The sequence below is a fragment of the Cyanistes caeruleus genome, chromosome 2 (genome assembly GCF_971803275.1).
Source record: "Cyanistes caeruleus chromosome 2, bCyaCae1.hap1.1, whole genome shotgun sequence".
In the NCBI taxonomy this organism is placed as follows: Eukaryota; Metazoa; Chordata; class Aves; order Passeriformes; family Paridae; genus Cyanistes; species Cyanistes caeruleus.
In genome coordinates, this window is record NC_141702.1 from 119475734 (window position 1) to 119489739 (window position 14006).

Here is a 14006-nt window from a genome sequence, read left to right on the forward strand (position 1 = left end):
GCTTTGCTGCAAAGCCAAGTGGACAATCAGTGCACTGGAATAAAATCCATCTAGAAGGCATTTGAGGCAGCAAGGCTTCTCTGAGAACCCTAAGTGTGATTGACACCTGTGATTGATGAAAGTCTAAATTGAGAAATCTCTTCTCCAATCCTGCAAGAATTTATGAGAATTTCCTTTGACCAACCACCTCTGGCCTGTGTTCAGCAGCATCTGAGGCCCTCATGTTTCCCTGTGGATCCTGCCCAGCCATTAACCTCTGCCGTGGATTTTATCACACATTCATGGCTGTCTGCTTAAGGCTCCAGACAGCCAGGCAGTGCCAGATCATGTCCTGACAATGTCCTGGGCATCCCTCAGATGTGCCAGGATGCAGACAGGCATCCCTGGCACTTGGCTCATACATTCCATTTGCAAGAGCACAAAGATCTGGGATCTCATGCCTTTTAAAGAGGGGAATGGAACACACAGAGAACTGAGCAAAGAACCTTTTTTGGGGAAAGAAAAAAGGATGAAAAAGGTCCTCAATGCTTTTTCAGGAAGGATGGCTACAAGAAAGATAGACAGGGACTTTTTGCAATTTTTTTTTTTTTTTTTTTTTTTTTTTTTTTACATTGAGAGAGTAGATTTACATTGGATATTAGAAAAAAAATATTGGTTGTGAGGGTGGTGAAGCCCTGGCACAGGTTCCCCAGAGAAGCTGAGGCTACCCTGGAAGTGTCCAAGGCCAGGCTGGAAGGAGTTTGGAGCAACCTGGGATAGCAGAAGGTGTCCCTGCCCATAGCATGGGGTTGGAATTGGTTGAGCTTTAAGACTCCTTCCAACCCCAGCCATTCTATGATTCTAAAGCTTTCCACTCATCTTTCTTCTTGGGGCCAGAAGCAAGAGAAATATCTCAAGCCACAAACTATTTAAAAACTTGTCCAGTGAATCTGTCAGGGCCTGTTCCTTCCCTTCCCACCAGTAGCTGCAAAGCCAATTCCTTTTATTCCTGCCGTCCTCCGGAGGCAAAAAGTTTGGTTTGGATGGGCATCAGTGCTAATGACTGTCCCACAGATCTTCTCCCTGTGTCCTGGGCTCCGTGCTGCCGGAGCTTTCCAACCCCTGCCAGTGATCCAGGACTCTCCTGACACAGAGCAATGGCCCAGACCAATGTTCCCTCCTTGGAGGGGTTCATTTCTCCCTGTCCTTGGCTCATGGAGCATCAACACGTTCTGGGGAGCGCCCGCGCTGGGTCACAACCACAAATGGCTTCAAAAGCAACAATTTTCTTTCATTTGATTCTAAAGTGCTCTTTCAGGAATCTCATCAACTTACAGCGAGCAGCAGGGATTGTCAGAGGAGCTGCTTCTCCTCTCACAACCACCTTGCAGAAGCTGATTTTCTCACCAGACTGTGTCCTGACAAAGCCTGCTTGTCTCCCCGTGCTCCCTTACCTGTGTTCTGTACATTTTAGAATCATCTGGAGATCTATTTTGGAGTGTTTTTATTGGCAGCTGCTGTATACTACCATGCACCCACATGAACAAAATTACAGAGCCTGGACAACTTTTGTACAGAATTCCTTTGGCCAAGGTTTCTCTGTGGGTTTCATTTGGCAGAAGTGATATCAAGCAGAAGTCTTTCCTTCAGCTTCTGATGTCAACTAAAATACACCTTATAAATAGAAAACGCAGGCATTAGGAGCAGTGCCTTTGGGCAATCAGCCACCTTTGGGCTATGGGAAAAATTCAGTTAGATATGATTCATAAATGTAATGAATAGGGTGCCATAAACTCGCCTAGCTCTTCACAAACAAAGGCACATTCTCTGCCTTGAAAAATTAAAAGGGCAGAAGCCAAAGCAACAGAAAAAGAAAAACAGGAGAAAGTGGGAAATTTAAGGGGCAGAATGAAAAATGTGGCTTCAGTTGTCAGTGGAAAATATAATTTTGAAGCCCACTGAACAATGTGTGGAGCAAAACTCCAGTGCATCCCTCCATGCCCCGCTCCTGCCGAGCTCCAGCTTTGCTTTGCAGAACTCACCGTGTAAGACATTTCAAGAAGCAGTCAGTTTGTTCTTCAGGCTCTGGTTTAGCTGAAGGCTCCTATTGATTACAGCTGGAGCTGGATCAAGCTGGGGCTGCCTGTGTTCTGCTGGCAGCCACTGGTTTGTAAATACCTTTCATCTCATCCAGCAGTGATGATGATGTGCTGGGATGATGTGGCAGCAATTATTTATCCGCTGCGTTGGGTTTTCTCCTCCGTGCTTGCCAAGAGCCCTCAAGTCAGGCCATAGAGAGGGATGCTGACATCTTTACATTTCCATTAAATCTTCCTGCTTCTTCTGAAGGAATTTTAACAGCTCTATTGTCATTTCTTTCCTCGCTCTCACACTGATAGGTTTGGAAGCACTGAATCTATTCCACCAGACTTAGCCAGTTTAAACTTGTCACAAATAGCCTTGTTATCTGATAGCTCTCCCCAAAGGAAAACCCCTCCAAGCCTCCCTTCTCCCAGCTTTCTGAGCATCCCATCCATATCCAAAGATGAAGCAGGAAAAGCAGGCCTTGATTACCCTCTGAATGGATTTACACACTTGCTGAATACCATGTAAATACTGACAAATAAAGACTGCATCTTGTCAAAGTTAAGAACTTAGCAAATAAGGAGCATTAGAAATAGCAAATAGAGCTGAAGTATCTACTGCCAAGTCAGTGAGAGATCCCACGTCCTGCCTGGCAATCCCTCTAAATACATCCTTTCTCCCACTTCATGTGACCTTTCCAGGTCAGCAATGTTGTGTGTTAGTTTAATATTTTAAAACTGGAACTTTACTGGTATTTGGCCTACTTTTTGCTATTTATTTTCTAAACAAATGATAGCCACTCCCTTCTCAAAACTAACCTTTTAAGCTTTGCCAGGAGTCTGTGAAGATCACAAGGTATTAAAAAAAAAAACAAAAGAAAAATAATAAAAAAAAAAATAAATCACATGCTCAGGCAAATAAAGCAGGTTGCTACACTTCCCCCTCCCACCAGCCCTGCAGCTGGATGCTCAGGATGCTTCAGGAGTTCTCCACTTACTCTAGGAAACACTGCTGAAATCTCATTTTCAGTGAAAAGTGCCAGGATTATGGTAGCACAGCATCTACTCTGAGGCAAACCCATGTAACTTCCCAGCCAAACACCAGGGGGAAAAAAACACCAAAAAACAAAAAAAGAAAGAAAGGAGCAAAGCTGTCCCAGTTGCTACTTCTACTTGATTGCTTAAAGGCAGCTGGGAAGGCAGATCCTCAGCCTGAGAGCAAAGCACATCCCAGTTTTAAGGCAAAGGAAATTTGGAAGGAAAAATAGCTCTCTCTTCCCAAGGAAACTTCTGGTTTTTAGAATGTTCGTTTTTATTTATTACTGACTCATTGAGAGAACAAAGTATTTTTTGGTGTCTTTTTTTCTTTTTTTTTGTTCCCAAACACAGAGAAAAAAAAAAAAAAAATGTGGCTAAGCCCCAGAAAAATCTTAGAGTGGGGCCAAAAATAATAATAATTTTCAGTTTTCAGAATTTTTTGTCAGGTTTTTGAAAGAACAACAAATATTTCCCAAGCACTGCTCTAACTTACAAATTTCAGTGGACTGCAGCTTATTTCAGTTACACCTCTCATCCTTCTCCCCTTTTCCACAGCCTCCCCTGGGCTCCTGTCTTGCTTTTCCCATGTTCATTTTCCTTCCTTCATTAGTATCCATACTGCTTTTTCTTTTTGTTTTTTTAAATTTTAACTTCAAAGGATTGATTTCTTTTCCTCTGGTGCCTCTGCCTCATTTTTGATCCTGCCTGGCTTCACTTCTTGTATCTATTCTCTTGTGAACAAAGAACTTTCAAAACTTCAAACTCAATTTTAAGCCCTCTTCATGTGAAGAATTACATGGAAAATTGAATTTTCCACTTAAGTGCTAAGGAGGAGGAAGTTAACAAGAATTCTTAGGGCAAAACAGACAAACAAAAATTTATAAGATCCAGTTCCTGATGGTTTTGTAATATCAGAACTGTCTAACACTGCTTGGTTTTGGCATAGTCAAATTTATATTGCCACAGAAACCTTAATTTCTGCACATCCTTTCACTTCACTTGAACTGTGAAACCTGAACATTGTGTTTTTCTATCCCAGCTCTTCCAGTCCCCTCCCATCCCTAGAGTATATTTTGGACCACAACAACTGATGTGTCTTTTTTTAAATACTATTTCCATAATTTGCTTTTATTCTTCTATCACTCAAAAGTTGTTGAAGGCATGAAAGTGAGAATTTCTTTTAACCATTTCTATTTCACAGCCCAGTGCCCACCAATAACACTTTAAATACATTTTAAATTCATTTCTTCAAAACAAGGCATCAGTGGGTACATCCAGCCACAAGCTAAAAGTATCACATAACCACATAGGAAAAATTCAGAACTAAATAATGCCTTCAAAGGCATTTTCTAAAGCTGGAACAGCATCAGGAATCTGCTTATTTATGTGGGGAGCTGTGGAGATTGCAGCATGTTGGTACTGCCAACAGATAGGATGATTAGTACTAAAAACAATATCATCATTTAGATAAGCCCTCTCTTTTGGAGAGTCACTATTGAACTCGGCTTGAACTTCAGCGCTCTCAGCTTGGAAACTGGAATTCCTAAAAAGGCTCATTCAGCCTGCAAAAGCTGAAGGGGAATGAGATGGTATTGATAAAATCGGTCTCATATCAAATATTCAAAGTCACTTGTCCTACATCTGAAGTTCCTTCTATAAGTCCCTCATTTCTTGTGTCAGCAGAGCTGCACATCCACTACCAAAAATCCCCCAAAATCAGGTTCCTGTACTTCTAACTGGGACTAAAGCAGTGGAAAACATCCCAGGATCCAGGATTAGCAACGTTTTTTGTAGGAGCTGTTTTCTGAGCTGTCTCAGAATGAAAGTTGATTTTTGAAGTGTGCCCTGAGCTCACTTTCTGGGTAGATATTTATATTTTCCTTTGCAGGGATCCAGCAGCTGCCAGTGTAAATGCTGTGAAAAGGCTTGAAAAGCTTTAATGAGCTTCAACTTCCTAATTAAAAACCACAATGAGCTTTCAGGCCTTGATTTCCCCAATATTACAGGTTGTAGCAGTGATATTTTGTTCAGTCAAGCCTAGCTAAAGGAAAATGCTTATGAGGTTTCCAAGGAGAGAAATAAACAAAATGGAAATGAAGAGGGAACTTGGAACTTTTAAGTGTACATAATTAAGAAAAAAATACATCCTTCAGATAATTCTGGAAAGTATTAGGAGATATTCATAATTCATAAGCAGTTGTTTGGTTTTCTTTCAAGCAAGGGGGCAGCTTTACATCAAACACTGACTAGCTTTTCCATTAACTTAAGTAAACAAACCAGTATGCTTCAAGTTAAGTGAACATCCTTTTTTTCCTTTTTTTTTTTCCTTTTTCCTTTTTTTTATAACTGTGTGAATTAGAAATAAGAACAAGACATTTACTTTCAAATAGGAAATTAGTTTGCATGCTATTTCTTCATGTTAAAAATACTTTGGAACGCTCACAAAAACAATGTTAAGCTGAATTTATGGAAATGTTCCATATCAGTTTTGAAGATGATATGCCAGATGTCGGGGAAAACTCTTTCATCTGCAATAATGGAATAGTTTAATCCACCCTTGTTGTTTTTGAGCACAGTCCAAGTGTATTGGTCATCATGGGTGGGTGATCCTCACTTGGGCAGGCATGAACCAAAAAGCACAAGTTGTTAGACCTCTAGCATAAAATCACAAGAAAGCAACAGCAGGAAATACTCCACTGAAAGTAAAAATAAGCTATTGCAAAATGTAAATCTGAAAGTTTACCATTATGACAACTCATGTTTTGAAGCGCTCAGAGACTCGCAGATGCATTGCTCTGAATTAGTGCACTGTAATGACTCCATTTATGGCTCTGGCTAAAATAAAGCAAATAATACTGATTTTAAATGAATCTAGATCCATCAAAAACATGGAATAGTTTTCTTTTTGATGAGTGGGAAGACTAATAGTTAACAATGTGGTCTTCTAATGGAGGTTTAAAGAAACTTTAAACACAAGGACACGTTATTGTCCATGTTCTTGTTTTAACATTACTGGATAGAAAATCCTTTTGAGAAGAGTTTGTGGCCTTGTATCAGACTAATGCCTTGTCAGCCACACCACTCTCACTTGCAGTGATTATTTTAATTCCTGTGTTACCTGAGCAATGTTTTATGTGTCACATTCATTTAATTCACTGCGGCTGTGGTTGGATAATGAGGTGTATCCGTCTAATTCCAAAGGAACTTGGAATTAGGAGCCATTTCCTGTGTGCAATGCACCTCCCAGAGCGCTTGGTGTGTGCTGGAGAGGGAAGGAGCAGCTCACACGGAGCAGGAGAAAGGAAGAAATGCAGTTTCAAATGCATCAGTTCAAAGCTTCATTCATTTTGTTCTCCCTTCTCAGCTGCCTGCCGCTCCAAGCACGTGGGAGATGTTCTAGTGCTGAAAGCTGTGGCTCACTCCTTTATTGAGCTGTTCTGTGTGAAAAGTCACTTTGCTTTGGACACACCAGAGACAATAGATAATTGTGGCAGAAAACTGCAGGGCAGGCTCACTTAGGACAGCTTGTTAACTCTGTTCTGTTAATAGAAGGATGCTTTTCCTGTACTTTCTCATTCCTGGAATCACCGCGCTTGGGTAACTCGCCCAAATCCACAGAGCTTCTCACACTTTTGCAGCCCAAATCCAAAAATCACACAAAGATTTGTGGTGCATCCAATTCTCTTTTTTGCACATTTACCACATCAATACTTTGCTCTGCTTCTCTTGCGTTCTGCCATGACATCCAAGAGCAGTAAGGGATGAATCCACAAGGAACTTGCTTTGCTGCACTCTCAAACTGGAGAGGGGAAATGTTTCAGCACACCGAGGGAGTCGTGCCGTTTTTCAGGAAAATCTCATTAATTTAAACATTCTACCTCACCTATTTGCTTAAATGTAGGTCTTGGCTCTCACATCTCTCTTTCCTGTGCAAACAAGTATTTGTGCAGGTTACCTTCGCTCAACTGTGAAAACTTGTTACCAGGGCAATCAGGCCAATATAACTCACATGAAAGGGCAAAAGAAAATTTTAAAGGGAAAAAGCAGCAAAAAAGGGGGAGGTTTTGGGCTGCTGCAGATCTGTGCAGAATTAGAGAGGGTCCCCCATGACACCACTGGACAGTGACAGCACTTGGAGTGAAGGTCTCTGCATGAGCAGGTTTTGCCACTCCAGGAATGGGAAATTTCTCCAGATATTTCATCTGCTGCCTCCAGCCCTGATGTTATGTAACAGATTTTTTTATGCTGGGCTCTACCACCACAAAGCACAACCTCCCAACACCAAGGAGTTAAAAGCTATCTGGGCATCCAGCCCAGATGAATAACATTGCAAATGTTGAAGGAAGTAGCAAGGGAAATAGAAAAGCCTTTGACAGAAATTGTTGATAGCTTGCTAAGGCTGGGGAGGGAACCAGGGAATTTGGAGGTTGCTAATGTTGTTCCTATGTGTAAGAAAGGATCAGGGAGGATCCAGGAAACGACATAGCAGTGAGCTTGGCCTCAGTTGTAAGAACAATATAAGAAACATAAATAGGGGACTGAATACTTAATTTGGTCAAATAAAATAAGCCCATACTCATGGATGATATTTTCTCCAAGTATGTTATCTTCAGGTGGTTCTTTCTGAAAGATGCCAGTATGAAACATCTTACAGACAGCATAAAAGTTAATGAAGTGGGCAGAAAGGGAAAGTTTTGACAGAACCCTGAGGTTAAGTAAATTGTCAGTGATGCTGCAGCACCGTGCAGATCATTGCATGTCTGATATCAGACTATCTGGTGCCATTGCTGACGTGGGAGATGATGTTTGCTCTTCAGCTGAATCCATTAGAAAAATAGACCAAGATATTTTCTGGCCTCACTCACACTGAGAACTCAAAAAATTTAAACCCATTAAGTAAAATATTTATGGTTTACATTCAAAACAAATTGAGAACAGGTTCACTGCAGTCCATGACAAGTGCAACAGTGACAGCGGTGGGATTTCTGTGAACCATTCAGAAGCTGCTCCACCAGTGCTCCTCAGTGGGGACAGAAATAAGAATTTCCATCCCACAAAATATTTTAAGAGCCTTCTTTTTTTATGTGGTGGAATATTAAGATTGCTATGGAACAGGATAGAGAAAAGCAACCTGGAAACATTTTTGTCTGAGACGAGAGAGAAAGGAGGATGTGCACAGAGAGCAGGAAGATGCTGTAATATATTACAATATTTTGAGAGCCAGTGAGCAGCAAGAAGCTGAACGCTTCAGTCACAGGAGCAAGACACACTTTAGTTAAGAAAACATTTCTCCAGCTCTGAGCACAACACACAGGTACGTGCTGGAATGGAGGAGAAAAGCTTCAAGTGGTTTAAATAAGATGAGAGTGGATGTGGATAGCGTTTTTCTCTAAAAGTCCAAAGCCCTGCTAAAATGCATCTCCTGGTTTTATGTGCTGCTTCTAATGATACGAAGCAAATTGCAGAGATTAAGCTGTTGCATAAGTGAGCGAGCAGCATGAGTCAGGGGGTTTGGGAAAAGTGAGTCACAGCGGGAAGGGAACAGAGCCAGGGTTGTAGCTCAGAAAGGGAGACTAGCAAGAAAATTTTAAGGATCTAGATAAGAGCCTGAGAGAATGGAGTGCAGGAGAGAAACAGAAAAACTACCTCTAAAAGAGGGAGCCATACATGAGGGTTAGGGAAAGCTGTAGCTAAAAAGCAGGTCAGGCAAAATATCTGTACACAACTGGTGGTTGAAATACAGAGCAGGCTGCCAAAGTCAGCAGTGGAGGGACAGAATTGTGTAAATCACTTCAAGAGAGGCAGCGCGGGCACATTTTTGGAAAATGAGGGCATCACTGGGTATAGCCATTAGTGAGGCTTGTGGAATTAAAACTATGAAATCCAAGTTGATTTATATTTTGAAGGAATACAGGAGCAAGCTTTGCTGCCCTCCATGGTTCTCACACTGTGGCTGTAGTACCCTGCAAACCTCAGACACTCGCCTGTGCAACTCAGAGCATTCTCTTAACTTGCAGAGAGTTATGGATGGCAAAGTCTTCCAGAAAGAGCTTTTCTAGAACTAGCTTTCTAGCCCTGGAAATTGCTGTAAAAGGCAGTATTTACATCAGGGTGAGTCATCAACAGGTCTGAAGGGCCTATTTACCACAGCACAGTTGAGGACTTCCATCCACATTTCTGAAAGAGCAGTGGAGCTCACATGTCATTTGAGATATGGTGTCCTTGGTTGTTGTGTTTCTGCCCCACTTCTCCTTAGACTCTGACCTTGTCTCTAAATTAAAAATTTCATACAGCAACTTGACAGAGTCCCACACCACCCAACCCAATCTGGGCACAGCAAGGTTTGACCAAGCACAACTGCAGGAAAAACAGAGTGAGATTGAAGACTCTGTCATCATGCTTAATGCCTCTGAATTCAAAGTGTTCAGAGAACCTGAATTCTGTGCTTTGTCACATCCTTTCAGTGCAGTATTCTGGATTTAACACTTACAAGCACCAGACAGAAATTAAAGTACTCAAGCCAAACCAATTTTGCAAATTTTTTTTCCTAATCAAAGTACAAATAAATCCCTTAATAAGTTTGATTTTGAGCGGCCTACTGAAAGACTGCATAATTACCTGAGTTCAGTTATTACAATGATCAAGACACTGAAGGTAACCCAGCTCCATTTTCAAATCAGATTGATCTACAAAAGGATTGTTACAGACACCCAGACCATTTCAAAGGAATTTTCCATTTACACAGGATGTAACTGTCCAGAGGAAAACTGGGACTAAAAATCTGAGCAACATCATTGATCAGAGAGTTTAAGAACTAATCTGTGTTTCACAGGTTGCATGCATCAATAATCAAACACCATTCAGGCTTTTTAACTACCTGATACAAACTTACAGCCCATGTTTATGCACAGTGAACAGCACAACATTTAGAAATGTTGTGAGATTAGGAGATGTAAAGAAAAAAAGAAAGAGCAGATCACTTTCATTACTAGTTATTAGTGCAATTTATATGGCTTCCCTGGACAAACAAATGCTTGTGTAACATCTAGAAATGAACTTTAAACAAAGCTGATGAGGAATGATTTGGGAGTGTTTTCAGGTGTTTTCTTATCAGGCAAGGTATTTGCTTAAGGCAGAAGCCTCAGCTATGGAATGAGCTGCTGGAACAGTTCTGGAGATGAACTTTAGCATGATGACACCAAATTTGGAAAAGAGGATGTAGAAGAAAGATGCTCAAGAATGAGCTTGTAAAAGCCCCATATTTTCTTTCTAGATCTGTTTCTTATACTGCACTCATCACTGTGGTATCTTGAGTGCTTTCCAGTAGTGCATTAAGCAACATGACAAACATCTGTCACATGTTTGTTCTCTCACCCTCTCCCCAGAGGGACAAGTGTGTGCAGTGGAGAGCCTTGTTTTAATTTTTTTTAATTATTACAAATACACATGCACGTAACAGATTATTAAACATTTGTGCTAGAGAGGAAAGGTCAGATAAATTTATTTTGCTCTCAGGATTAGAGCTGGTGAGCTCTGTGATGTTCCTGTATCACACCCTTGCCCCACAGTGTCTTCTCAGAGACCACCATGGCCATGGGGGCCTGCACCAGGCAGAAACCAGAAGTTTGGATTCCCAATTCTTAATTTACTGTTCACACTTAAGCCCAGGGATTCTGTCTAGGAACATCAAATGGAATGAGGTGGTAGAATTCAGGAAGAATATGTGCTTTGTATAACTCCCTTCTCATTCCCATATTTGAATGGACAGACTAAAAGGAGGATTTGCTGGAACCTCAAAATCACTGTCAGGTCAGAGGGTACCGAGAGAGTCATGGTAAATTGAAGAATCTCATGGACTGGAAAAGTCTGATTTCAACTGGAAAAATAAGTCCTTTTAATAATGGAATGAAGACCTGGGCATGAATGATTTCCCTACAGGGGGGACATAACTGGGAAAACAATCAGGAAACTTGAGTTTGGTCAGACCCTGAAGAACTGCAGATAGACAATCTACCTACACAAGGGCCACAGACACATAGTGGGAATCCCAAATCAATCCCCAGTCCCCAGTGGAGGATGGTGCCATTTCCCATGGACAGAGAAGTAGGTGTGCACTGGTAAATAAATAACTCTGCCTCCACCACCTCAGAGAGAAACGGAGCCGCTCGGCCACGTGCCAAGGAAACTCCAGTGTTGCTGATGTTTCCTTCTGATGACTCCCACACCTCTATTTCTCCAGAAACATTCTGGACAGTCAGGAAACAGACTGTTTCTGTAATGGATAGTGATCTGGGTCACACTGAGTGCCAAGAGCTGGAGCCTCCTCTCTGGCCTCACTCACAGGCAGAGCTGCAGCATCACCACTAAATCCACCAGTGCTTCTTCCCATACTCCAGGAGGGCTGGGCTGCTCTGGGATTGCACCAACACAATCCACATTTGGCACTGCTTTCAGCACAGAAATCTTCACTCACTTCCTCACCCCTGTCTCAGTCCCAAGGGCAGGACACATCTGTAACTACTGCAGGACCAGAGATGCCAGCACTGAAACTTTTGCAGGTGCCTGCTGTTCTCCTCCCACCAGATTTCCCCTCAAACACAAACTTGAGGCCTTGCTCTACCAGCACAGGTAGAGGTGAGGGCAGACCCTCTCCAGGCATGGCAACCTAGGGAAGGCTGCTCTCCTGCCCACCCTCACTTCCCACCTTTTACAAACCCAGATCTTGAGCAGAACATCAAACCCTCCAAGGGTTTCCAGATGGGGATGCAGCGAGCAGGCAATAATTGGGAATAATTGTTTTCCTGTCCAGCTGAACTTACCATCAGGAACAGCCAAAGACCATGAGTACAAAAGTAAAGTTATGAACCATTTTAGCTGGAGTAGCTTATTATTCAATACATTTTAACTAATCTATCTTAAAAGGCAACTCATGTTTACTCATATACAAAGCTCCTAAAGATCAAATAAACTTTCTTTGTTCCAGCACAGCCTGCAACAAAAAGGTTTGGAATTGTACAAGTATTTTATTTCCAGCTCTTTTAGGAACCAGGAGTACAAAGCTCACGAGGTCCTTGCAAAGACTTGCCTTGAGCTGCCTGATGTTGGGGTGGCAAGAGGTAGCCAGCTGTAGTCCCCCAAAGTCTTCATACCTGGGAATGTGCTTTTCAGTGTCAGGACACAACAGTGAGCTCAGCAAATCCTGCACCAGCACAGCAGCTTTAGCACTGACACTGTGCAGAAATGCAAAGAGCATAAAAGGCCTTTAGCTTCCCCAGCAAATGAAAGGAAGATGTATGTAAAATATTTGGGGAAAGGGTAAACGTTGAGAATTAATTCAAACTGTTGATGGTTTATTTTTTATTGAATCTTGTGGTCAAAATTGTTTTCATTTGTTATGAGAAAGAATCCATCATTTTTTCCAAAGCACCACCCAGAATCTGCCACTGGTGATGTTCTAACATCCCCAGTGCCTATACAAATAGAGAGGTCAGCTGAGATTTGTAAACTAGAGATCATAAGTTTTAAGGAATTTGTTTATTCAGCCTAGAGTCTCCAAATTGCGTACGATGCCAAAATTAAAAAGTCATCTCACTGTACTGTGTCATGTTACAATAAAAAGCTCTCCAACATTTTGGATGTTCAGATGAGAAAGCAAATTGTAATTCATTTGTCAGCACATGCAGTTTAATTATAATTAAGTACCTCCAGCAGTCATAATGAGCAGGCAAAATGAAAATGCTGTTTTCATACTTGTAGAAACCTGCATTGAGCACAAACTAAAAGCTGCCTGAATTACTCTGGAAAGTATCGGGCTAGAACTTGCAGTTTTAGCTGTACTGTGCAAATACAAACATATGTAAACTGTTTCCAGAGACTTGAACAGATTGACTGAATTAGGGGAATTTTCATGGGAATGACAAGAGGCAGAGCTCTTACTGATGAGAAGGCCACCACAGACCAAGTTCCAAGTCCAAAGCATGGAGCACGGGAACCATGCAAGAGAGCAGCAGTGTCCTTTTAGGACCAGCAAAACAACATATTTCTAACTCCTCTCCTTCTTGAGAAAGAGCTGAACTACATTTGCTGAAATTTTCTGGAGTAATTCAGCATGAAACATCCAACCAGTGTGGGAAAAAAACTAAAGCAAAACAAAAGAGGCAAATGATTCAAATATGATGTAGCTGCAAGAAGTTTACAGAAAATTCTAGACTGACAAGTACAAAATATTAATGGTATTTGAGAAACAAATGTTTAAAATAACCATATCTGAAGAGATCTACAAAGGCAGGGTATGAGAATTAAAATGTTACCAGATTTCTGATAGCTGCAAGTGTTGAGATGACTTCTTGGGAGTGCATTTGAACTTTTCAGCCTGCACTTATAGCAAGCTTGGAGATACATAAGACATTTTTCCAAGGGCTAAATACTTGAAATAAATTTAATGACTAACATTGCACTTGTTTTCTTTTCTATAAAGATATAGATGAATGTGCAACTGGAACCCACAATTGTAGAGCCGACCAAGTGTGTGTCAATTTAAGAGGGTCCTTCAGCTGCCAGTGCCCTCCGGGCTACCAGAAACGAGGGGACCAGTGTGTTGGTAAGTGCTGCTTTCCATTCAGTGGTTTTTCTTTCATTATCTACAGTTGCAAACTTCATGTTGGTCATAAAGCAGATGGGTATGTGTGGTGTAAAACAGCTGTCTCACTTTGGAACACAATGGAATAGTCACTTTACCACAGCAATTAATCACTAAAACATGGGAAGGAGCTATTTTAAGGATAATCAACACTTGGAGTTCACAAGCTGAGTTTTGCTAATAGTTCCCATTGTGTGATTGTTTGTGCTGGGACATTGCCCAGTGTCCCAGATATTGTCACGATGGCAGCAAAGCACATCTTTCCC

The 14006-nt window shown here is 41.5% G+C and overlaps 2 protein-coding genes across 33 annotated transcripts in view; one reads left to right on the forward strand and one right to left on the reverse strand.

Moving 5' to 3' along the window:
• Window positions 1–14006, reverse strand: part of CCDC85A (coiled-coil domain containing 85A) — a 218928-nt gene that overhangs the window by 174525 nt on the left and 30397 nt on the right. The window lies entirely within an intron of this gene.
• Window positions 1–14006, forward strand: part of EFEMP1 (EGF-like fibulin extracellular matrix protein 1) — a 45595-nt gene that overhangs the window by 19657 nt on the left and 11932 nt on the right. For both annotated transcript variants that reach the window (XM_086875065.1, XM_023923086.2), the window contains exon 5: window positions 13579–13701. In XM_086875065.1, coding sequence (XP_086731191.1) covers window positions 13579–13701 — 123 coding nt within the window. The remainder of the gene's footprint in view (window positions 1–13578; window positions 13702–14006) is intronic.